Source organism: Carcharodon carcharias, chromosome 2 (genome assembly GCF_017639515.1).
Source record: "Carcharodon carcharias isolate sCarCar2 chromosome 2, sCarCar2.pri, whole genome shotgun sequence".
NCBI classification, from domain to species: Eukaryota; Metazoa; Chordata; class Chondrichthyes; order Lamniformes; family Lamnidae; genus Carcharodon; species Carcharodon carcharias.
In genome coordinates, this window is record NC_054468.1 from 30,549,109 (window position 1) to 30,576,485 (window position 27,377).

Here is a 27,377-nt window from a genome sequence, read left to right on the forward strand (position 1 = left end):
AAGGGGCTTTTATCAGGAATGAACGTTCATGTATTTCACATGAAATCTCCACATGAAGGATGTTTGAGATACAGCACCAGGGATTGAGATATCACAGGCAGTGAGAGATTGGGACATGTAAGCATTCAATATGTGGTTTCGTTCGTGGTTTATCTGTTTCATTCCGAAAGACAATTTTAACTACTGGGGAAAGGCTGATGAGAGCTGTGGTGAAATGTTAGAAATCCTAGCTTTGTCTCTTTAGCATTTATTAAATTTAGCTGCAAGATGGGGTTAATTAATCAACTCTGTCTGATTTATCTGCCGATTTCTAAACTTTACTTCAGATTGAAAATCCGAAAAGGTTTAATTAGTTTTAGCCTCTTAGATCTCCATGCCGCAATGCCTATTTGTCTGAAATGATAGCACAGGGCAGGGTAACACTTGAAAGACCTCAATATGAATCCGTTGTTAATTCTACAGAGGCAGAAAGCAAGATGAGACGGATCTCTGCTGTGCACGGGTGGCTTACAGAAACTATTGACTGTTGAACAGGAACACGATGCAAAGGAAGCCGAAACGGTGACAGCATCACTTACCATTAAAGGCCCACCTGCATCTAATTGACATAAAAGTAATTCTACTGATTAGAGCACTTGGGCTTGAGGTTTGCAGTAAAAAATTATAAACCGCCCAGCTCTCTCCCTTCATGGTATTAGTCATCCTGGCCAGCCTTGTGTCTTCAGTTCAACGCTCTATGATCATCATATCATCAACCTTATTAAAGGAAGATATGTTTCAGGAATGCTTCCTCCCCAACACCACCTAGGGACACCGTAGGCAAAGTAATACCGTGGGCTCTAAGTGACACTGTTTTCCTCTGCTGGGCGCAGTATGTTTATTGTGTACAGTTAGTATAGCGGCAGGCGAGAGGAGGCTTCTGTAAGAGGCTGATACATAAAATGTTAAAATACTGTGTGTGGTAAGAGATGTGGATCTCTCTCTCTCTTTCCTACACAATAGTTAATGCGTTTTTAAAAAACGCTCTTTAATGAGGAATTTCAATTTAGTTAAATGTACTTTTCATTTTCTAGTCACTTGGTTAATGCCGAGGAATAACCCTGTAAAATATATTCTGTACCTGATTTTGATGACTGAATATTGAATATCTAATATCTGTTGGTGCGCTTAGTGAAAGCTGTAGTAAAGGCTCTTTGTGTTTAAATATACATTTCAGCCTTTCGGACGCAGCTGGTATATCCAGGCCCGAGTTTCTTGTTTTTTTCCAATCTAAAAGCCCTCACTGAAAAGTTCCCAGACCCGACCTCGAAACTGGAATCCACGTCCGATCCAACTAAGTGCCCGAGCAGATCATTGGGCAAGTGTCGGTTCATGGAAATATCGAACGGCTGGAACCTGCAACGGGTTTATATGAAAGATTAATGAGTCAAAAGGAATCTGAAATATAAAGAAGTCTCCCCAGTTGGAACAATAAACAGATCACTGATACAAACCTCCCGGCGGCTAGCTCCGTCTCCAATCCCCTATTTTTTTTTGAGGTCTGGACGACCGACTAGCGAAACTTATCCTTCTGTGCGTTTTCATTGATCCGAGGAGCTGGTACCGGGATCACGGTAGGGTAAGGGAAAGAACAGAGAATGATTTAAATAAACCCGAGAAAAGACAAGGGGAAAAAAACTTGGTGTTACCTAAGCCAAAAAAAAAGTACGTGTATGCCTTTCTGTAAGTAAATAAGTAATAAGCGTAAATAAAGCGACCGAGGGAAAAGGCTGGCTCCAGTTTCGGATGTCGTTTCATATTTAACACGGCGTTCTGTCCCAGTTCCTGAGCTCTGTGTACCTTGCTTAATCAGAGAAGGTGCCGTTTTAAAGAAACGAATGGAGAAAGCTGATGAAGTATAACTGTGGAGAGCTCTGGTAATTGTGAGAATGATTAATGAGAATCAAATTACACCGTCACAACAAGCAAGTACATGAAATAACTAGGAAAAGAATCGCAAAACAAAGTCATTCCAATCAAACGTGGGAGAACCAGTCACAACAAATGGAGGAATAATAGTCATAATATTAGTTAAGTAATAAACATCGGATTTATACAGACATATGTAGCACATTCTTTGCTGAACCTAAAATCGATTTAATTTAATGCAATTTAAAAAGAGATTGTGGTGTTTATGATGAAAATGAGGGGAGGGGGAAGCCTAACCTATTAAGTATTCCCCACCCCCCCCCCCCCCCCCCCCCACTTTGTATGTAGAACCTTTTACAGTCGGGTAAACCATTCCCTGACCTCTTGGCAAGTGAGAGATATTTTGAGAAATACAGCCAGTAACTTCGCAAATACTTTTTTTTGCCTTTTTATCAATCGGGTTTTTTTGAGTTACAATGAAATAGTAACTTATCTTCCTCTCTGATGGGCAGTAGTTTTTTTTTAACAAAAAGATCACTCCGGTTCCCAGTTCAGATACACATTTTGCGACCCCTAATTGTATTCAAACCTATATCTCCCAAATTAGTTAGCATATAATTCATCTTGTGCCTGCCTGTAAAATTCAAGCAATTAATTCTACAGCAAGCAGCTTGGAGTTCCCTCCAGCAGCCCTGAAGATTGCTTCCTTTTGACTGGAGCTCTGGCTTTGGAGTCAGATGCACAGTGTTTGATAAATTAAATCAACTTTTTAAAAAGTACCTCTGCCGCCAGTACACTTCGAATTCAGAGAACTGGCAAGGCCTATTACAGTCCGTCATAAATGGTGTTTAATATAAAAACTTTATACAGAATCCCTGTGACTGGAATATGTCCCGCATCAACGCATTCCATTAATTAAACTTCGTTACACATGTAAATTATTAGAATAAAGACACGGTCATTATATAATAGACACATACTCCTGCAGAGAGATAAATGAACGTTCACACAAATGTGGATATAATTGCGCAGACAAACTTAAACACAAACATCTGCACACCCATGTGTGTACACACACACACAAAGGCGCTACATATATATTGACTTGCAATCATAACAGTTTTTAGTCTTTTAGAGAAACGAATTAAACGATTAATCTTTGCTATGCCTTACTTCAACCTTAACCAGTGTAATCGGGTTTTTGACCTATTTTATTAATGAATGGAGTTTTGCCTTAGGTAAATATTATCAAATGGTTTTGACCCCTCAAGATCTATTTTCTAAGTTAAGGCGGACTTTAATAGATGTCATTGGCCGTGACCCGTCAATAGCATTAGAAATACCACTTCAGCTTGGAAAGAGGAGGGCTGAATATTGAACAGGGTCCCTCTCTGTCCATACCATCCTATTGTCATTATCGGTCTCCCGTCAAAGTTTATCTTGTGAAGGACTGAGAATTGTTTTGACAATTTAAAGATGTTTATTGGAACCTTTTCTAAGACACCCAATGGGCATTCAAATGGCACGGGATGGATCCGATCAGTAGTTGTCAATTGTTTCCTGTGGAGTTTGCTGATGGGTGCAAGTTAAGATCTTCACAGGTACTGCAGGTGGCTGCTCTTCTCTGCCTACTCGCTTCAATAATTCACACATATTGGCAGAGCGAATGGAAAAGAAACGTTTGAAGCAAGTCGGGAAAGTGGCCGCTTTCAGGGTTTGAAATGAAATGTGGTGAACCATTAGTTCATTATCACACAATGAAGAGATTCGTGAAGTAAATATGGAAACAATGTTGTTGGGAGTCGGCTGGGAAGACAAGATTTCCCTCCACCCAACAAGATCAGGTTAGCGTAATATTACAGATGCGAGGCATTGTACCTATTGACTGGCAGCCCGCACTGTTCCCCAGCAGCAAGCCTTCATTTCACTGAATCCGGCACATATACCAGAATCCAAACCAAATGTCTATTGAAGATTTTTTTTAATCTTTTCAAACTTTTCACTGCCCGCTGAGGTGCACTCACACCTGATACATCCGTACATGGCTATACAGATGCTGTATACAAGGATGCACAGTGAGCCTGCGGCTGTGCGAGACATGTCCTATGATTGCACAGAGCCACCCGTAAAGATACACCATATATGCACACGATTTAATAGTTTTATCATTTTCATTTACTTAAGGAGAAATAGGTTTGAGTCCAGCGTTAGGACGACCAAGGTGCTTATTGTATGCGAACATAAGAGAGAGGAGCAATGGGCCATCCCGGTTCTGGAGCCTTCTCGCCATTTCAAGCAACCATGGCCTATCCTCGGCCCCAATTCCACTTTACCGCCTTTCCTCATGCCCCTCGATTCCCACAGAATCCAAAAATCTCTCGATCTTACCCCTGAATGTTCTGGCCGAGTGAGCAGTCCCAGCCCTCTGGGGTAGAGACTTCCAAAAATGCACAGCCATTTGAGTGAAGGAATAACGTTTCTGATCCACATCGAACAGGTGAATTAAAGGATGTGATGAAACCACAATAAGATCTATCCTTCTGTTATTTTCAGCCCCTTGCGTGGACGGACAGATAGTATATAATAGTAATATGTAAATTATTGACTCGAGTGGGTGCTTTTCAAAATAAAGCCTACAGAGATTCTCAACCTGTCTCGTTAAAATCATCTCTTTCCATAGATTTATCCACATTACTATTCTGGTCATCTAATTGCTGAAGGAATTGGAGAGGGCACATGGGCAGAATGTAACGGCCGCCCGCCCGCCGTGGTGAGTTTGATGGTGGACGGCATTCCATCAGGCGGGAGCATGGCGGGTGTGAACCCCGCCCTGCCACTAGTTCGGGCCCTTGAGGGCTCAGTTCATGGCTTCCTCGGGGCCGCATCGCCGCCGCCTCTGTCGAGCTGCGAGAGCCCTGCGTTACCTCGTTCAGAAAAGGCCCAGCCAATTAGGTGCCACTCCGAACCGGAAGTCCTGCCCACCAAGAGCTGCCAGCCAATCAGAGGGAGGCAGCATTATTGATTGGCAGTTCCCTGAGGGGCGGTTTGGCGGGAAACACCCCCCCCCCCCCCCCCCCGTCCCTTCCGCCGCCAGCTTCAGATTGCTCCTGAGTCCCAGTCACAACTGAGTGATGGTAGGAGAGGTCTGGGGTACAGGCCATGAGGAATGAGGGGTAGGTTCTCAGCGCCATCCCTCCACCCCCGCCCCACCCCACCCTGCTTTGCCCAAGCCGGGCCCCTTAACTAAGCAGGCCTTTGAGCAATGGACACCCGCCCCCCGAAACCTGCAGATAACTCTGGGTTTGTCAGCCCCCCTGCACGGCAGTCACCTCCCCAAATCCGCTACTGTGTCACCAGCGGTGGCGGGATGAGGCCCCTCAGGCCTCCATTGGTGGCAGGGCGGGAAGGCCGCCGCGACTCTTGCTGCCACAGTCTTACTCAGGGCGGAGCCGGGAAGGTGGCAGGTTCCCCAACCGCCTGATAAATGCCCCCGTCATCAAACCCGCCATGGCGGTGGGCATTAAATTCTGGTCTCCAGCTGGCTTTCCTCTCCTTACTCAGAGACCCCAGGGACAATTGTAGTGTCCTCATCTTCTGCCTAATTTGAGATCAGGTAACCCAGATCAGACCTGGGATTCCATCAGAACTTTTTTGTTGAATTGGACAGTGTCATCAGGCCATTCACCAGGCCATCAGAGCAATATTTGAATGCACGTGTCCACGGGGGGAGGAGGTATGTTTGTATTATTAGGTGTGAGTTCTTCTGTGCATGTGTGGATATGTGAGTGCAGGTGAATACTCCCTTGTGTGTATGCATCTAGATGATTGTGTATGAGTGAAGGTGTCCGCGTGTGTGCACATCTTCAGAAAAACATGCATCTGTATCCCTGACTGTGTGTTTATCTGTGGGGGTGTTTCAGAACCTGTCGGCAACTGTGTGAATGTGCATGGGTATCAGACTCTGCAGGCCTGCGTGAATGTAATTATAAGTATATGAAAATATCTGGACAATCGTCGCTGGCGAAATAAAACCCGAGTTTGAGATTTATCGCTGTCGGTTTAAACCATTGTAACTACTATCCCTTTAAAAAGTTACTTACAAGGCGCAGTTATTTTAATAAATGTGACTGTACAGAAAAAGTTATTAATAAAGTCATTTCCTGATGTTCTGTGACTTTTCCGCTAGATGTATGATGTCAGGCTCAATTGTCCAGTAATCCCTCGGCTACTGCGTCTCATCGTCAAGTGAGTTTGGTATTGTTGTTACTATTCCAGGGATACAATTAGGCAGAAAGGCTTTCGAAACAGCAGCGTCCAATGGCGCAGGCCATGTTACTAAGACTATCAGAACACACTACCCTCAGGAAAATGAAATAAAAAGCATCTGGAAGTTATGAGATTTTCACAAGCGCCGCTGAAACGATAGAAGTTTACAGTAATGCAGAGATCAGCAGATTGATTATGTGTAAAACACATGATATATTGGCCAAAATCGAAAACCAATGTCAGATCATTTTACTACCAATTGCGATTGCCATCTACTGGTCAGTTGTGGCACTGCCTCTCCGCAACCGATTTCAGCTCCAAGTCCCAGCCCTATCAATATAAAGCTAATTTGCCCAGGACGTGGTACTGATACTCGACGCTTTTGTTTACACAGCAACATTTCCTGCTTTTCAGAGAACGGTATTTTTTTTTAAAAGCCAGCTCTATATCAGAAAAGCAGATCAACTCCACGAAATAGTAATCAGTTTCCCAACTCACTGCTGCTTCTATTTAACACACAATGCATCATAAAACAAATCCCTCATCCTGACAGGAAGAAAATAGAACAGCTCATAGGTTCAGCTTGCCCAATTTATTGCTAAATTAAAAAGCTTCAACAATGGACATCTTGAGGAACGGCAGGAAGCTCGCGGTCAGCAACCGGGGTTTAGAAAAGGTTCTCAGCGTTGTAGTCTATGGGAATCTCTGCCCAGGTTTTGGTGCTATTTACAAAAGAGTCTCAGAGTTTATCCGGTCATACCTAGCGTTGCATTTAAAGTTGCACGTCAGTAATTCCACACACAACAAGAAAAAAACACAACATTTGAATCTAAAGTAAATAGGACGCTGTCACTGATCAACAGAGCAGAAACGAGCAGCGACAGAAGGAGCGTTTAATTTTATTTAACCAAATACATAAAAGTCAATTAAACGTGTTCTTTGAGTGTATTTTGGCTCCGTGCGCAGCATGTCGCTTTGTATCAGGCTCGACCCAGTTAAAGGTCCTTATTTTAAGTGGGTGGCCATAGACACCCCAACACTTACCAGCGGTAATGGATGCTTTTAAAATAAAACACCATTCATATTGGGAATAACTAAAACAGCGTTTGTGGCTTCTGGGAAGAAGCTGCGATTGAAGCTGTTGAAAAATACCTGTTATTTTAAACCTACCGGGATCCTTGCAAACACACAACTAACTTCCAAGCCTGTTAAATAATCGCCGGCCAAGACATCAACGCTCAAAAAGTTTAGTATCAATCGGAGGGGTCAGGGAATAGAGAATACTTTTCCCTGCAGGCATAAAGTTCGAGTATTTTTATTTAGAAAGAGTCTTTAAATGATTTAAAGGAAATGTGGTAAACCGTGTGTGGAGCTTGATAACAGTGATAAAGTGAGCATTTTCTGGGAGCTGCAGGCGGAGTAAGTGAAGAAGCCTGGGTGAGAAGGGTTCAGGGGAAGTGACCAGGCGGAGCAAGGCCCCGGCACCTTGTAAAATACGAAACTAGATAATTAGCAGAACTTCTCCCGGGGCCCATCAGGATGAAGGGGGTCTGAATTTTGTCAGCGTTTATTACTCAGAGGGTGCAGCCAAGACTGGGAATGGTACAGACAGTATCTGGGCAGCTTGCTCTTCTATTTGAGTTCTGAGCTGTCCCCGCTGCTTTGCCCAGAAGGTCTGATCCTGTTCTGTTCTGAAGAAATGTCTGAACATGTGTGTGTGTTTATATGTGTGTGCCTATGCATATGCGAGTGTGTGGGATCTGTGGGAGTGTATGCGAATCTCTTGTGTATATGTGTCTGTGGGTGTTTATGTGCCTGTGTAAGTCCACGTGGATATAGCTCTATATATGAAGTCATCTTGACGACGCTAGGCCAAAAAATAATAAAGTCACTTTGAAGTGTAACTGTGCTTCCTATTGCCTTTCCTTGTTTTCAGCATTCTTACTTACTTTGCAGGGTGTAAATCGCATTTAAAAAGTTCTTAGCAATGTTTCAACAAAACAAAGTGGGGCCAAAAATTACCTCCCAACCCACTCTCCCCCCCCCCCCCCAAAAAAAAAAGCTTCCCGATGTTTCTATTTGTGTTCAGTCGGGCCGGTGATGTGCTGGGGGGAGGGGGGACGGGGGACGGCAGAATAAGGACCCCCCTAGCCGATTCCGCCCCATTCGCTCCTCCAGGCTTTGGTCAGGTTCCAGTTCAGCGGTGAGTTTTCCAAAGCGGCTTCAATCGGGCCAACTTTAATCATAAATCTAATCCTCTTTCATTGCTAGAAACAAGAATCTGTTCAAAGTGCGGCGGCAGCTCCACTGTCCTTCTACTACACAGTCTTATTTCATGCAAATAAATAGTTTGTCACGCGGGCCCTCGGAGAAGGCGTTTTTTTTTAAAAAAGAAAAATCCTCCTTTCTATTGATGATTTCAAATAAAAGTGGGCATCCGGGCAGCTCCATGTGGACATAATCTAGATCCGATTTCAGCAAGTGATTTATGCACACACGAGCCTTTCTGCGGCCGGTGTGCTGGGGGCGGGGAGAAGTTATTAGGAAAGCTAAAATATGAAACAAAACACAGTTACATCCTCGTGATATTACAACCTGAACCATGACACAACACCAGCGTGTAAAAAAGGTGGATCCAATCTAATTGTGCTACCACCCGGTCAAATAGAAAACTTATATCTGAGTATACATGATGCATATATTTATATGCGTGTCAATACATTTAACACCAATACTTGCGTTAGTATTAAAGTTTATTTGGAAACGCGAGTTCCTCTCTTACGTACTCCACACGTTATAACGTTGATCTAATTGAGACCCGTTTTCTTTGTTGTTTATTCATTAACTTTTTTTTTTAAAAAGTGATATGTAAACAAGCGGGGGAGGGGCTGGTGGATCACTCGATCGTGCCTTGCGAGCTGAAATGTGCCCGAAGCTGGGGTCGGCTTCGACTAATAATTACTTGCGAGTCCCAACCAATACTGGTTACTGATAGGCGTGTTATGGAGTGTCTGAGCTTTCAATCCGTCCTACTTACAGCCTAAGGTAATGCAATCAAGAGAGAGAAAAAAAAAGACGCTGTCTCTTTAAATCCAGCCCACGTTAGCCTGTCACCGGGTTACTGTCTTTTTAATGAGCTCTCCAGGAGATCTCTCTCCAACAACGACCTTTTGCTGACCTCGGCGATCGAGGACGCTTCTGACACTTCATCAGAGGGAAAAGGAGGAGAGGCAGAGAGAGAGAGAGAGAGAGAGAGACAAGAAAGGGAAGGAGAAAGTATGCTTGAGGTCGAGGGCAAGCCGCGTGTCTGGATGGATTTGCTTCCCAGCTCATCCGAAAGCAGGTCCAGAGATTGAGCTGGGAATCTGCTCCCGGGCCATCTGACCAGGTCAGGACAGCAAATCCCTCTCTCCCGACAGGAGTTGCTACCCACCGCCCCCCACCCCCCCCCCCCCGAGGTCCCACCCTCTCCTCCTGCACAACTTGATGGCCTTGACCGAGCTGCTTTGCACAGGACAAATAAACTAACCCGGAGTGTTAGAGAGTGAGGCCGACACATCCCCACCCCCCCCCCCCCCCCCCACCACCCCCCTCGGTTCCAAATCCCCCCTCGGTTCCCGCAATAAAGGGGAGGTGGAGGGAGGGAGGAAAGATCAGCCGAGAGAACAGGGCCGGGGCCGTATGCAGTTGGATTTGGAGCTCGGACAAGGGCATTGTTTCTCGGCACTTGGAGGAGAGTACAGTAATTGGGTGCTGCCCGTTCCCAGCGAGCTCTCTCTCAGCTGAACGTCCGGAAGGTAAGCGACTGGCTGCCACTCTCATCTGCCCCCACTACCCCCAGTGTAGACAGCGAACTCCCTGTATCCCCTACTTCTCGCTCTCTAGCTTCGGTCGAACTCACTCTCTCTCTCTGTCTGTCTCACTCACTCACTCACTCACTCACTCACTCTCTCTCCCATTCCTCCAGACAGGTAGATTTCAGGATCACCCGGGTCTCTCTCTCTCTCTCTCTCTCTCTCTCTCTGCACTTTTCACATTCACCTCCCAGGCGGTGATGAAGTCGGTAAAAGTTTCTCGCCGCATTTCACACACTGAGAGCCCCCAAACTCCCAAAGACACGGAAACCTTAGGTGTTCCTCAGCTTCCTCATTGCGGCTGTTTTTATAAAACTAACCCTGCAGGTCACCCTGATGCCTGGTGCTGAGAAACTTTGGTAGCCTGGGGGTGGGAGTGGGGGTGGGGGTTTGGGGAGGGGATGGAGGTGGGGGGTGGGGGTGGTGGGGGGGGGTGGGGGGTGCTCCCGATCCGGTAACTGGAGCCCAGGGAGAGGACTGAGGAACCGGACAGCGTTTGTTCTCGGCACCGGGGGACCAACCCCCACCCCCCCCCCCGGACCGACCACCTCCCACCCCCTCCCCCCCGATATCGACCACACCCCCCCACCCCCCCCCCCCACCACCACACACCCCCCATCCATCCCGAAACTATTCCCAAATACCCTCGGGATCAATGTTAATTCCATCAATACAGGAAGAAAGGCGATTGCCGCGGCTTCTCGCCCAGTTACGAGTTACGCTGTTTCGACACAGTGTGCTTGTCCCGTACCCTCTGGCCCGCAGAGTGCACTGAAAACGGGACATAGTCTGCGTGGAATTCAAATGGGACTCGACACATCTTCCTAAAGCGGGAGGCCGACCTGCAGTAAAGCAGAGGAAGGGAAACACTTTAATTCTCTTGTATCGCTGTGTCGCCTTCTAATTCGGGTCCATTCGGTTTTGAATAGCACCTGCAAACGCTGTTGTGCACCCTTGGTCAATTTGTTCTGCTTGCCAGACTGCTCAATGCCCGCTCGGAAGTCAATGGGAGATTTGGCCCGTGCGGCATCTCCATGAGTTCAGTTCTGGCCCGGTCCTTCCTTATTTCACTTTCACTCAATTCCCCTTCTCTGTTGGTAACAACATTTAATTATTAACGAGAGGAGATTGGGTCGGGAAGCTGGGGAGAACGCGATCTTTGGGGGGGGGGTGGGGGTTGGTGGGGGGTGGTATCACCGCCCCTTTCTGTCCCCACTCTTGCTATTCTATGAAGATATTGTCAGTAACTGAAAGAGAGTCATCCATACAGCTGCACAAATCATCAGTCCAGGTGCTGATCCCCAGCATTTAAAGATGTGTTCCGAATGTAAAGTATGGGACAGCGAATGCAAGTCCCACACTATTATAGAAAGTCTTGCTTTAAATAGGCAATAATCAAAGTTTTACAATATTTAAGAAAAACAAGATAACATTTTATAATATACAATATTTATAATGTATATCATTTTGTAGAATTTTTATATAATATAAAATATCTAGAAAGAGCTCTACTCAAACTGTTATTTCAATGGTGGGCCGTTTCTTCCCCTACAATTGTAGTTCAGAAAAGTGAAGAGGTCAGACTCGACTGCAGGCAGAGCGATTCGGTGTTTATTACAGGCCGCGATTTCTTTATGCATAAGCTGACTATTAAAGGCCGCAGTTTCTGGGCTTCTAAAGACAGGCCCCCTTTTAGTAATTGCCATGGAAGGTAAAGGCGAAGTTGAGATGAGAGGGGAACATTCCCTTAGTTATGATTAGTGTGACAGCACCTTCCAATACAGTAGTGCGTCCCTGAAAGTTATTGCAAGTTAATGACCTGGAGCAGCTCCTGTAGAGGTTGTCTGATTTGCATGTTATAGTGCTTAGAGGTTAGGTAAACAGGGAATAGCCTCAGTAGTTTACTAGATAGGACCAGTTGCTCCAAAGAAATGCAAATGTGTTCCAGGAAAATAATATTTTGGCGGTGGGGTGTTGTTTTAATTAAAATAGCTGTCTCTGTTGACAGCATTGTTTAATCATTGATGGGCCCAGATTACTTATGTTCTTTCTGCTTCCAGTTTTAGCCATTGCTCCTTTACACCTCTGCTGGTTCTTATTGTTTGACTGTTATTTGTGGATTGAAGGTGTATTTTGCTACTAACATTTTTCTCTAATTACTACCAAAAATACCTGAGCATTTGTTAATTTGCTGATTTCTAACAGAACCTATTCTTCCCCCTGTTTTTATATCAATGCATTTATTTTTTTTTAAATCGATTTAAACCTGCCTAACACACCTGGTATCACATTCTGGTCTTCCCAAGCTATTTTTCAATGTGTGGCTGCTTTCAGTTGAAAGGATAAAGAGTAATTTTCACAGTCCAAACAAACAGCTTTCAATGTTTGCAGTTACCAATTTTTAATATTTACAGTACTTCAAGCCTGATCCACAAATTAAACTGTGAAAGTTGCATGGTTTTAAGGGTTACTTATAAAGTGATTTAGTTCAATACCTGTCTCTTTCAAATGCACATTAGAGTAATTGTGAATATTAAGGCTACTTTACTTTCATGGTAAATGTCCAAACAGGTTGACACAATTGTTTTATTTACATATGCAAGCTTATGATTTATAATACATGATTTATATGTGATGTTTGGTTATGCAAGTAAACCTCTCTCTTTATCTGTATATGTGTATCCTCTCTCACTATAAATAATATATGTATATGGATGTAAAGTGCAAAAACACAGATTATTTCAACATTCTTCATTGCTGGCCATATCAATGTTTGTTTTCTCTCATTTAACTTTTGCCAACTATGAAAAATTCTAAGACTTTTTTATCTTTTTGTATTTTATTATTAGTTTGTCTCTCTGGAGATTTCTTTCTTCATGAAACAATCCAGAATGATTTTGTTTAATATTACTTAAAATCTTTATAATAATGTTGATGAGAATAGTAAGCACAATAATTATAAAATGTTGGTGCAGACTCACCACCATCACATACAGTGTATGTACCGACATTTAGAGCTTCATACATATTTGATTTCCAGTAAATGTTTGAATAATAAATGCCAGTTCATATGAAGACAGTGCTTAAGTTTTTTAAAAATCGATTTTTGAGGGAATAATTTGAAAATTCACAGTAGCTAAATCAGAGTTGTAAACTGTTGGCATGTGTAGATTAAACCTTTGCATCATAGATGTTGACTTCATGAGGGTAGTGAAAGGGAGGGGGGTCATGACCCCACAGAATAAAAATCAGGGCTACATTCCACTCTGAGGGATTGAGGTGATATATGACTCTTTCTCTCCTCCCCTCTAATCATTAGGAAATGTCTACAAAATGTCAGTTTGCCTCCAAAATGCCTTCAATTCAAGAGATTAAAAATAAGTGCTATGTCAAGACCAAATATCATAACTACAAATATGTATTTAAATGCACATATATGCTGGGGCAATTTTTTGTTACAACTATGTGGGAGGTACATAGTTTATTTCTGGTTTCCTTTGTGAGTCAGTCTATATTGATTTTATCTGAACATTTTTCTTCCAGGTCTTGGACGAGTTAGGCAATGTAAAGTTCTGCATCGATGCCAGTCAGCCTGATATAGGGAGCTGGCTCAAATACATCAGGTTTGGACGGAGCTATGAACACAACCTAGTTGCATGCCAGATAAATGATCAGGTATGTTGAAAATACTTGTTTGACTTTATCACTCGGGTTTTCAAAGGCCTGAGACTATTGCAAAGCTTTGAGGAGAATACAGGATTATAGCTGATAGCAAAGCTACTGTAGACCCTCATGCCCTATTTGCTCTTGTGTTAAGTGGCATAAGGAAGATGTTAAACACAGATTACCTGGAATTTTTTCTCACAGATTGGCAATTCTTTTTGTTGTTGTTGATCAATGTTGTCATCTCTTGTCTTCTTACTGTTCAGAGATTAATGTGCAAAAATATGTAAATTCTTGAAGCTACTTTCCCTCTACAAGAGTTGTTCAGCTCAAGTACGTTGCAAATTCAGTGGAAGGAAACAATAGACATTAGCAAAAACTTACCAGTAATAGCCAGAGCCAAGTTATAGAGTGTGAGTTTCAGAGGGAGAAAAACAATTGAAAATGAAACACAGAGTTTGGAAGTAATTTTTAAAAATACAATTTTTTTATTTAACATACATATTGGCAAATAATGGTGAAGGGCCAAAGCCCACTGGAAAGCCACAACCCACATTAGAAGATGCTCCCAAGTCTGCATAGAGTAAAAAAGAGCTAGGTCAGGACAAAGTGATCTGCTGGGGTTATATTTTGTTTTTAAAAGCTTGAGGTGTGCATTATTCTGTGTTTATATATTAACAGTTAGTTAAGGTGCACAAATGTTACCTTGAAATTACAGATATAATTGTATATGATGTTTTATATGTTATGGTATGAAAAATAGAAAATAAAATGTATATAGATTATATTTGAAAGAACTCTATTGATATTAATCATCCTTCTCATCCTGATTATACAGGAGACCTGATCACTCTCAGATACTTATCTGTAGTCCTTTCCACATATTTTATATTTAAAACTATTGGTAACAGTTTGGGAGCATGGGTATGGTTGCACAATGGTTATGTTAGTATGCAGAGGCCTGGACTAACAATCCAGAGACATGAATTAAGAACCCACCAGATAGCTGGGGATTTTAAATTCAATGAATTAAATAAAATTGGGACTGAATAGCTAGTAATGGTGATCATGAAACTACTGGATTGTCGTAAAAACCTGTCTGGTTTACTGGTGTTCTTTAGGGAAGGAAAGCTATTGCCCTTACCAGGGTGGCCTAAGTGTGAATCCAGACTTCCTTAACTGCCCTCTGAAATGGTCTAGCAAGCCACTCGGTCATATTCAAAGGGCAGCTCACCTCCATCTTCACACGGGGAATTAGAAACTGTTAATAAATGCTGGCCTTATCAGCACCACTCCCACCACATGAATAAATTTTAGAAAAAGTACTATCATGAAGTTCAGTTCCAATAGCATCATAAATAGCATAATTATCAAAAACAGGTTAGGCCTTTATACATTAGAGTTTAGAAGAATGAGGGGTCATCTTACTGAAACGTACAAGATTCTGAGGGGGCTTGACAGTTTAGATGTTGAGAAGATGTTTCCACTAGAGGGGGAATCTCGAACTAGTGGATATAGTTACTGAATAAGGGGACACTCATTTAAAACTGAGATGCGAAGCTATTTCTTCTCTCAGAGGGTAGTGAATGTCTGGAATTCTCTACTCCAGCGGGTTGTGGAGGTTAGATCACTGGAAGTATTTAAGGAAGAGGTGGATAGATTTTTAAAATATCGGGGAGTGGAGGGCTATGAGGAGCCGGCACAAAAGAGGAGTTGAGGCCTCCTGGGGCAGATCAGCCATGATCTTATTGAATGGCGGGGCAGGCCTGAGGGGCTGAATAGCCCACTCCTCCTATTTCTTATGTTCTTATGTAAATTAAGGCATCTCTTTATTCAAGATGTTACTCAGTGAGATTGCGTGCTCCAGACGTTTGCTTACAAGCTAAACAAAGGGGACAACTATTAAATTTGAGTAATCTAGAGTAGATTAGAGGGATAGAAGTGATGGGTGAGTCAGACTTGGTGCAGGGCGTCAGTGTTTCAAATGAGTTGAAGTTCACAAAGGGTGAAGATTGGAGAATGGCCAGAAAAGTATTACAATTCTTGAGTCTACAGGTGTCAAAGGCATGGATGAGATTTCAGTGACAGATGGTTCAGCTTGGGGTAGAATTGGGTGGTGTTACAATGGTGTAGATAGGCAGTCTTTGATGGGCAAAAGCTCGTCTGACGGTGAATTAGAAGCTGGGGTTATGAACAGCCTTGTTCAGCCTGAGATGGAGGCTGGGAAGGGAGACAGAATTGGTGGCAATTTTCTGGAGTTTGTGACAGGTGCCGAAGATGGTATTAAGCCAGAAGAAATTATGGTTCATTAAAGACTGTATGTTGGTTAAGCAGTCTCACTGCAGAGAGGCAGTGCAAGGGTCAAGAGAGGAGGTGAAGAAGTAAAACTGTGCGTCATCATGGTCTCATGTCTGAAAATGATATCACTGAGGAGGCGGGGACATGTAGTTGAGGAAGTGGAAGGGGCTCAGGATAGATTATTGTGGGATTCCTGAAGTGATGATTTATGGGTGGGAAGAGAAGTAATTGGTAGAGATACTCTAACTATATTTGGATAAATAAGAGTGGAACCAAGGCAGGCCCCACCCAGCTGGGATAATATCTTTGGTCACAAAAAATGTGATTGTGACTTTGGTTAAGACGTTGTTGCTGCTTGGCAGGAGGGAGTTAAAACCTGATTGGAGAGATGCAAGCAGGGAGTTTTGGGTTCGATGGACACAGAGGTATCAACGCAGTCAGGGACTTTACAGAGGAAAGGCAGGTTGGAGATTATTGGGTGAGGGTGGCTTTTTTGAGGAAGGGGAGGAGGGAAAGTACCCGAGAAGTGAGTAATTCAGAATTGGCAGCTAGCAAGGGGCGGGGGCAGGGAGGGAAATTAGATTATAGGTAGTTTAGGGGGAATGGGGTTCAAGAGAGCAGGAAATCAGTCCCATTGATAAAATGAGCTTGGAGAGGTCATGAGGAATATAGAGTAGATAGATATCCTCCAAGAGGATGTAAATAATATCAGGAACTGTAGGATGATGAAACACATTCTATCCATAAAAGATTATTCTGAAATATCATAGGCAAGGTACCAGCTATTTTGGAAGAAGTACATATAGCTCAAGCTATTGACTACATTTCTGTTTTAAAAATGCAGTAATGGGCTTGAGCATACCCAAGAAGAGCAATCAGATTGGTGTACCAGATCTTTCACATTTCTCTGCGTTGAATGGGAGTTGCATTGAAAATTGTACAAATAAATGATTAAATAAGCAATTTTTCATTTACCTGAGCCATTTAAAAACTCCTTTTTCATTAAATGCATCCCACATTCCTGAGAGATCTGCTTGTTTTTATTCTGATTAGTTCTCTTTTTAAACTGTTGATTCTATTTTATTACCCTAATGTAATTACTGATGGCTCTGCTGGTAAATCAGCCTAAGTACACAGCAATGGTTGACCTGATGGATGGATGAATGGATGAAACTAACTTGAAATTGATCACTGGAGAAAGGGGCAGGTTCTGGGCATAGGTATTAATATTGACAAAGGCTCAGCTTGGAGTTTCTGATGGTTCACTGTGGATTTTTCAGATAAGGATAATAACCTATCAATGGATATTTCTCATAAATGCATACAATTTCATGTCATAAGTGATTTATATCGTATGATAGACACTTATATAAGCTAACAGCTATGTTAAAACAGTAAACAAAGGAATTTCATTCCAAAGCGTTAATGCATTTGTATGTTAATATCGCACAGTATGACTTCACCCCTTTAAAGAGGGAGTCTCGTCAACAGGATTCTCATTAAAGAGGGAATTTTGCAATGATCCCTATTAATTCTGACTTTATTCTCAGTTTGCTAATAATCAAAAGTTTTAAAATTACCGTGTATAAATAAGAGCATAAGAATCATTCATTTGTTTGCACTTCATTCTATTGTTCCATATTTTAATGGAGATTTTAACCTACTAAATGTGTTAATGCCTCTATTAAAATACCAGACAAAGGAATTTCATATGAACTGCTTAAGATTGTGCTAATATTTGCACACTGTAATTTCAAGGCCAGAAATCTCTCAAACATGTACAGATACACAACACATACATGTTAGGCCTGAAGCTTCTGCTAGGTTGCACTATTTCTTTCAGCACAAATTGCTCAAAATTACTCAAACCAGTGAAAATTTTTGAACACAAAATTTTAAGCACAATTTAGGTTCAGGACAAATCTTGTTTCTTACAGTCTTTTGCGCTAGTTTGAAAAACATTGCACTGGAAGCTGACCTCCTTCCCCAAAACTGACCACAGCTTCAGATCAAATCCTAATCACCATGGCAAATTTTTGCTAATTGTGTGCTTTTGAGAGCCTTTGAGGAGGCTTCAAAAATTAATGGGTTTTTAAAGCACAAGGACACTAATAGGAATATTTTTAAAGGCTTCTAAATATATTTTTAATTTAATGGATATATTTTTTAATTTATCAAGATACTGACTACTCTACATCAATATAACCAGCAAATGGTTCTGTACAGTTTTTAAACTCATGCTGGGACATTTATAATCAAGTTACACACAGGTGGAGGACTATAGTGACTCTGATTAAAAATGCTTAACTTTTTGTGATAAATCCACTTTCGGCTGTACTAATCAAACTTCAATTGCTTACCACTCAAACATATCAAGAAATATTTCTAAAGCAAAAAACCATTTTAAATAAAATGCTGAAACACTATCCAATTATGCTGGTTCACAATAGGTTTACATTTGGTAATAAGTAAAAATGTGGGGAAAGAAACACTGCTCCAAAGCAGCACAATTTGGTAAGCAATTTATATCCAAACCACTGATTGGGCCCAAAGCAGCAACTATATGGTCTATGTAGAAAATATAAGAAAATAAATAAATCCACCTGAAACATTTTGTGGAAGTCACCAATGATTACAAGCCATCTGAAATCTGTTCCACTTCACCAAGGTTTATGTTATCATTTATAGAAAAAAAACGATCCCATGGCACATTCCTCATCTAATACATGAACAGTTCAATGCCTACGCTAAAACAGTGAACAAAGGAGTATCATTGATTCATTGAGAATTGTCTATGAATCCAACAATAATTTCTAGGCTATTCTGTCTTACAAGTTCTTAGAAGAGATAAATTAAACTTCAACAATGTATATAATAAAAGTCTTACCAGTTTAGTAGCAATGATAGTGTTTAAGGTTTTGGCTTAGATCTTTCTCCCAGAGAAAAGTGTCCCTTTTCCTTGATTCTCATTACTTTTAAAGATGATAGATCCTTCCAAAGGGAATTATTTTCATAATTATTTATCAGCAGTTCTTCAAATGGTGCCTGACTAATTCTACACATTCATAGGTGTAATGCTTTTATTGGCACAAACCTAACGCTGAGTCTGGCCATATACACAACAGACATCATTCCATTGTTTACATTGTTATCTGTTGTTTTAGGCTGGGATGGGGAAATGGATCGAAAATTTGCTCATTCACACCTCTCATGCTCTGCTAATTAAATGCACCACTAAATAATTGTTAACAGACAAAACAGACATTTCAGAAATAACATCGTGACGAGCAGGACAGAGCTCCATCACAACTGGTAAAAGAAAAGGATTAATTAGCCAGTTTAGAAGGTACTCGCAAGTTTATTAACACCAATTTAGACATAAAGAGATTACCAGATGGTTTGTTTGAAAAAGGAATAGTCAATGAGCGTATTAATTAATGATTTGGATGATGGGATGAAATATGATCATTTCATTGGCTGTAGCTATGGAATTAGTGTGTCAGACTTCAGAAGATTCAGCTGCTCCCACCCTGCCTTTGACCTTAGAGTTATCGTTACCTTCTCCAACTGCCTGTCTGAGATCAAATTGTGGATGAGTCAATATTTCTTGCGCCTTTAAAGTTAACAACTGAAACCTTCCTGTTTGGTTTTTGTCAGTATGTGTGTGAGAACATCAATTTCCCTGGCTACTTGCTTATGCTGAACCTTGTGGTGCATGACCCTGGTGATTTACTCAATCTGAACTGAGATTTCCACCCCACATCTGGTCTGTTGCCAAGATTCCCTTCTACCGTTTCTGGAGATTTGCTCACGTCTGTTTCTGCTTTTCCCTCCCCCTCATTGCTGAAACTCTCATTATCCTATGGCTGAGTTCTCAAACATTCTTCTCACTGCTTGCACCATTCAGCTAATCCAGAGCTCAGTAGCCTGATCCTTCTTCCACACAGTCATGAACATTCACAGTGCCTGTTCTCCTCCAAGTCCAATGGCTCCCTATGCCTCAGACAATCGAATTTTAAGACCTTTCTCCCCATTTTCAAATCCTTGCAGAGACTCCATGTGCTGCATTATGGAAATGCACTTTCTTTCGTGTCTGGAGTGCAACTTGTTTCTGGCTGTCTACATTCAACAATCAAAAGCCGATCACTCAGCCATCCTCATTTGAAATTCTCTAACTAAATCTTCCACCTTTCTACTTCTTCGCAGAAGATCAGAAAAATCCATTTTGACCATGCCTCCAATCTTTCTCTCCTGCCAAATTCCTTCACTTCCCATCCAGTGTCCAAGTCTCTTCCTTTTAAAGTCATGAAAGCCATTCTTTTGCATGAGAAATGCTTTGTAAATGAAATTGCTGCTGTTAATCATCAAGGCACGGGGAGAAAATAAGGCAGAGTAGGAATAATTCCCCTGTTGATACGAGCAACAACATTGTGATACAAAGCTTAACTAATGTGATACCAGAGCATTCTAATTAAATGTCAGAAATTGTTGAATGCAGGTCTAAAGACAACAAATCCTCGATCCCAAACCTCAGAGTTGTTCTTAGGCAGCATAGATGTAGTTCAGTTTTCCTCTCCAATTTTGAGCCATGATGCTCTCCTTAACTCCTCAATGTAGTACTATGATTGGCTATCACCCCAGCATCAGAACAGTTAGGTGAGTCAATGAGTAAAAATACAGCAGGGGGATGATTCATCAGTCAGTCAGTGAAATCAGCTGGGCGAGTCTCCTCACAATGTTTGCAATAACAAGGGATGGTTTGTGTGCCGAAGGACAATCTAACTTTGCATCAGCGTTGGACTTCGTGGGGATGCTGAGTGTCACATTCTTCGGCAGCTCTGTCAAATTGCTACATGAGTTGCATTACACAAAATAAAGTTTGTCACGCCTGAACCAGGTAACATCCCTGGAGATAAGACTATTAGTGGCGAGAAGGCCAATCTACAAAGCACACCTTTATGTCATTAACACCTTTTGAAATCCACTGTATTATTGTGAAAGATCTTATTAGAACATTTGTATCTGGGCATCAGGCAAACCAACGTTAGGTTGTATAACAAGTATAGAACCCAAAAACACAAATTGCTGGAAAAACTCAGCAGATCTGACAGCATCTGTGGAGAGGAAGACAGAGTTAACGTTTCGAGTCCGGATGACTCTTCATCAGAACTAAAGAGAAATAGAAATGTGGTGAAATATATACTGTTTAAGGGGGGTGGGACAGGTAGAGCTGGATAGAGGACCATGATAGGTGGAGGCAAAGGAGAGATTGCCAAAGATGTCATAAACAAAAGGTCAAAGGGGTGTTGACGGTGGTGATATTAGCTAAAGGATGTGCTAATGGTGACATTAAGTTCTTCTACCCTTAATGTCACCATTAGCACATCCTTTAGCTAATATCACCACCATCAACACCCCTTTGACCTTTTGTTTATGACATCTTTGGCAATCTCCCCTTTGCCTCCACCCATCACTGGCCCTCCAACCAGCTCCACCTGTCCCACCCCCCTTAAACAGCTTATATTTCACCACATTTCTATTTCTCTTTAGTTCTGATGAAGACTCATACGGACTCAAAACGTTAACTCTGTCTTCCTTCCTCTCCACAGATGCTGTCAGACCTGCTGAGTCTTTCCAGCAATTTTTGTTTTTGTTTCAGATTTCCAGCATCCGCAGTATTTTGCTTTTATCTAAGTATAGAATCCACACTGATTGCTGTAATATTATTAGTATGTGTTTATTTGATTGTTGTTCAGCTTTGTGTTCATGTTCACACCACTCCAGGAATAATCTTCAACAATCTTCTCAAGGCCACCAAGCCTACTCATTGGGTTACTAATGGTTTTCTTTCACATAGCATATTTCATGTTGGCGTTGTTTTATTGACTCAGTGATGTAAGCACAACCACAACTCATAGAATCATAATTTTACAATACAGTAGAGGTCTGGCCTGCTGGGCTTGTGCTAACAGTTTGAAAGAACTATTCTCATTCACTTACCCTTCTTAAGTTTTTAATGTTTTCAAATATTTATCTATGGTATTACCCTTTTCAAAAGCTGTTTTAGTTTCTGCCTCCATGTCCTAACAACCCACTGCATATTTTAAAAAATCTAGCCATTCCCTTCAGTCTTCCAGTGATGATCTTAAATTTATACCCTCTAACAACCAGCAGAAATAGTTTTACTTGATTTATTTCAACAGCAGTTTTCACAATTTTGAATACTTCTATTATACCTTCTCTTAGTCATCTTTGTTGAACTGCAAGGAGCCTCAATTTCTCTAATGTATCCTTACTCTTCTGATTATTGCCGAAGCCCTTTTGCACCCGTATTAAAGTAAAATGGCCAACGCATAATCCAAAAACAAAATATTGCAGATGCTGGAAATCAGAAATAAACACAGAAAATGCTAGAAGTACAGGTGCGGCTGCGTCTGTGGAGCGAGAAACAGGTTGTGAGCAGTCATCAGAATGTCTGATGAAAGGTCATGACCTGAAACATTAACTCCGGCCGGGAGTTTCCAGTTCCACCCTCTGCAGGGCTGCAAATTCCCACCCAAAGTCAACTGACCTTTGGCTGGTCCGTCAAAGTTTCCATCCTGCCCGCGACGATTCCTGCTGCAGTCGGGACTGGAAAATCCCGGCCTCTGTTCCTCTTGCCCAAAGCATAATATTTGGTCTTCCCTCTGAAATGAGAGGAGGAATTTAATGGGGCCGCGGGGAGTGGGAATCCGAGGTGGGGCAGGGTGATCTAATCAGGCGGGGGGCCCAAATCACGGCTCCCCAACAGTGGGTTGATTTTAAGGGATTAAGTTGGTGGCATTTTAGTGGCAGGTCGACACTCGCAGGCTCCAGCAGGAACTGCTTTTCCCTACAATTGAAAGCCATAAATACTCATGAAATCACAACTTCTCCAACTTAAGTCAGACCTTCCAAGATTAAGTCAGCAGCGAACAGAAAACTAGTGCCACCTGAATTATGACTGGTTAAAGGTGGCGTGCACCAGGTGTGGTAGTCCATTTGGATCATAGGTGAACGGTTGTCTTTGTGAACACTGAGGAAAAGGGGAGGGGAGCAGAGGAATGTTCGTGGACCTGGACTGCAAAGGGCAAAGGGTGGAGGTGGGGGCCTGGTGTGATGGGGGCCGGGGCCCCAGGAGGTGATTCAACTATTGGAGGGGGGTGGGAGTGCTAGGAGTTTCCAGGAGATGATATAGAATTATGAGGGTGTGAATGATGGTGTAGAAGATTTAGAGCTTGGCTTCCAGACTATATCCTTCCAAATCTCAAATTTTATCCCCTAACTGACCTGCTCCCTGCCTGCAGAGCCTGAATGCTTGTCCTGGAGGCTCTTTTATATCTTACCCAGAACTGCACTGCAATCACCTGATAGTAGGTTTCGCCACTTGCTGTCAGCCTCCTGCTGTGTGATCACTAGTGCCTCATGTGACTGCCACCCGCCTTTTAAAATTAAGATAAAATTCCATGCACACCAGTTGCCAACCTGCGAGTGGAAGTGGCCTCATGGATTAAATTCTGCCCGATGTGTCACAAGTTCATACAGAAATGCCAGACTGCTGAGGGGGGAGATGCCCTCATGTAAAGCAACACATTTAGTCAGCAAAATGCCATGCCTGTTGTGACTTCAGGATCAATTGAGAATATACTTGCGGGATGCAGTGCATCACCCTGCACTGTTGGGCAGTGTTGGCATTGTCAGAAATGTATAGTAAGAGCAGTGCAATCTTCATCAGTTCTGCATACTACAGTAAAAATGACCCTAATAAATAGCATCTTCAAAAATACAAACTAATGATCAGTAATGTGCACATGGGCACTATAGCAACAAATCAAAGGTAGTCCATTTCTATTAATTATCTTGATTCTCAACTGCCAGCCTAATTTAGTTCGCTGATAAAGTACATAGACTCGTATATTATTGATCAAGTGGACATCTCCTGTAATTAAAAATAAAACACTGGGATCCACCAGTATAGTAAAATTCACACAACAGCATCGAGGATTGTAGGGTCCACACATAGATATAAAGTAATAATTAAGCATTTCACGTTTAGATTTTCTGTTTGATCTTAAAGTGGCACTAAGGAGTACGAGGACATGAAATAGTTGATCTGTTTTAAACACTGTAGCCAGATTTTGTTGTTTAGTAGGAGCTATGTCAGTTTGTGGACTATGAGGAATATTGTTTCATTTCTTACAATAGAGTCAAATATTCACTGTTATTTAGATTTACACTTTACCAATGACCCAGACACCCAATAAAATTAGGTAAATATTATAACTTTAGGGATAAAACAAGAAATCCAAGACATGCAGCATTCAGGCAGCGGAAAGAAAGGTAAGTTAGTTATTTTCACCTGACAGAGTAAAGCTTTCAGGGCCTTCCCACCACTCATACTGTTATATGGAGACTTTCTTCATTTAAACCCAGCAAATTTGTTCCCTGTGTTAATAGAAGTGTGACCAGAGAAAATACTTTTTTTTAAAATTGGGAAAATAAGATACGTCTATTAATGTGTCTCCAGTGTCACACATGTATAGATTTCTAAACTTTTGGATAGTTGCATGATAGTACAGAACTTGAGTACTGCTGAAAAAATACATTTTTTCAAAGCTTTTCATCTTGCACTCATCAGAAAAATCACAAGAACACCAATGTCAGGGGAAACAACACCTTTATACTATATGAGAGGAGAGTGCTGATTGGTTGGCAAGATGACTCTGATTGGTAGATGCGTTTCCATGGAAAATGTACCAGTTAATGGTGACTGACAGTTAACTGCCAAGAATTGTTTGAAATTTTAAACCAGGCAGCTTGACTCTGGTCAAGGCATTACCCCAAGGAATGAACCAGCGAACCACTATCACTTACTTTGTTTCGCTGAAATGAGTGCAAAGTGTGTATATGTTCTTTCTGTTTGCAAAGAATAAGGCCCTATGTATTAATATATGCAGCTTTCAGTAGTTCTTTGCAAACAGAAAGAACATGTACACACCTTGTGCCTGTTTCAGCTAAACAAAATAAGTGATAGTCATTCACTAGTTCATCTCCCAGGGCAATGCCTTGACCAATCAGAGTCAAGCTGCCTGGTTTAAAATTTCAAACAATGCTTGGAAGTTAACTGTCAGTCACCATTAACTGGTGTATTCTCCATGGCAACACATCTGCCAATCAGAGTCCAATTGCCAACCAATCAGCATTATCTTCTCATACAATATAAAGTTGTTGCTTCCCTGACATTGGTATTCTTGTGATTGTCCTGATGAGTGCAAGATAAAAAGCTTTGACAAAATGTCCTTTTTTTTTCAGCAATACACTTCCGGATCATGAGACTTTACAACTTTAAAAGCATAGGGTGAAAGAGTATAAGAATCAAACCCAGCCATCAATGGAGCACCTGACACTGAGTGCTAGTGAAGGAAAACAAACACATTTTCTCTGTTCTGAGGTGCTGGGGTATTCTAACTATGCATGGGAAGAAGAAGAAAGATACCACTTTTTAAAATTAGATGGAGCTGATTTTATTGAGTAGCCTGTGTTTACAATTTGTCTACGTGCATTTTTATTAATGACAAACTGCATATTGTACCTCGTCACTGGAATGCAACCAATCAAAAGCAAATTTGGCCCGACATTCAACCTTTCAATTTGTGAGATGAACAGTTACCTTATTAATCCCAATGTCTGAACACTTATTTTATTAATCCCAGTGTCTGACTGTTCTCAGTACAATCCTCAATGTACTCTCTTCATGAACTTTTCCATTAGATGATGTCTTGCGAGAGGCTTATGGCCTTAGTAAAATGGAGTGCTGACAGAAAGTGGGGGAGCATGATGAATTTTGAAGATGTATTCAGTATTTTTGTAATTTTGACAAGATATTCATAACTCCACAAAGTTTGACATATATGTTGGGAGGGTGAACAGTCCTTAAGTACAGAGGCAAGAAACAAATCTCCTTTTGGATATAATATTTATCTGATACACAAGTGACAATGACATGAGTACATTATGATATTGGGTCCACTGGTGAGATATATATTGTATCCAGTAGCCCTTCAACTCATTTCCTCCTTCTAGTGCAGTTCCTGTTTGGTATCTTTGCTTGTTTGAATAGCAAGCGGAAAAAATAATATACAAAGAAAAACAAATTATTGGGACAAACAATGATATTCTGGGGTACTTGCTGGGCAGGCTTGGTATCAGTCTGGCTCTAACAATTACCATGGTGCAATAGTAATAGGGAAACATCCTGAATGCTGTGCTTCTCTCATTTTGTGATTTCCCAATCGGCGGTCCTTGCTTTGTTGCAAGGGTGTAATGCTGAGACAAAATGTCCCTATCAGCGCACTTTGAGGGGAGGATTAGGAAACTTGACAGCTCATTTGTAAAATAGTTTTGCGGTACAATGATCATATAAAATGTCAAACCAGTTCAGATGAAAATCTCATCTAATTCACATTACCCAACAAGTCCACAGGATTGAACCAAATTGCAAAGTAGATGGCTGAAGTATGAATCGCTAAAATATGTGTGGCCCCTTGTTGGTTTTGGGTTATGTGATTGAGTGGGCAAACTGCACTGATTTTTATAATCCTTACTCTCCCACTACCATCTGTTGTTGAATATGTATTTCCTTGTTGTAGTTCTTCTTGTCCCTTACCCAAAATACTTTTGTAGGGAAAGAAGAATATACATGAAAAAAAGTCCCTTCAATCAACCTCATGTATGTGTCATCCAAGTGAGGAAAGTAGCCAAAGTTTGGTTTCTTTTTTTTAAATGTACAAATATTATACAGGTGATACCACAGCTGTAAATACCGTGGGAAATATGACCTGAGGGAGAATAATGAAGTATATGTGAAAGTTGCAGTGTAATTATAATGCCTAATGCCAAAAAATACAGAAGGAATGCTGTAAGAAAGCCAGCAATGGAATATTTAATAGTTGACCAGAGCTGAGTGAGCACTCGTCTTGTTTGACTAGAGAGAGCCTTCTTAGGTGCCCGGCTGCTGAGGAATTGACTCAAGTGCCCCCTGCAGTTGTGTTTTTTTTCTCTCTGCCTCTTCCATCTGGGGCAAAGAAATGGCAATTTGTGAATGAGCACCACTCGTCACACACTGAACGCTTCCTTTGTGTGAGAGGCGCCTTTCAATATCAAGGCCAACACAGAGACACTTGATCAGTGGTGATTGTTAGCCCTTAATTATAATTACAAGAGCTTGCCTGTTAAATTCAACACCGAGTATTGGTGTCTTAACATAGAAGGGGTGCGGCTGCTTGCAAGTGCTTGGTAAGGTTAAGGCTAGCATAGATTTACATTACCAAGTGTCCCTTTGGATGAAGGCCAGGAGTGAGCCTCTTGTAC

The 27,377-nt window shown here is 41.7% G+C and overlaps 1 protein-coding gene across 6 annotated transcripts in view; it reads left to right on the forward strand.

Moving 5' to 3' along the window:
* Positions 1 to 27,377, forward strand: part of mecom (MDS1 and EVI1 complex locus) — an 837,494-nt gene that overhangs the window by 700,729 nt on the left and 109,388 nt on the right. For 4 of the 6 annotated variants that reach the window (XM_041175578.1, XM_041175580.1, XM_041175586.1 and 1 more), the window contains exon 3: positions 13,572 to 13,703. In XM_041175578.1, the coding sequence (XP_041031512.1) occupies positions 13,572 to 13,703 (132 nt within the window). Of the gene's footprint in view, positions 1 to 9,337; positions 9,563 to 9,856; positions 9,972 to 13,571; positions 13,704 to 27,377 lie in introns of those variants that run through there. The other 2 variants (XM_041175600.1, XM_041175596.1) reach the window with 2 other exon arrangements.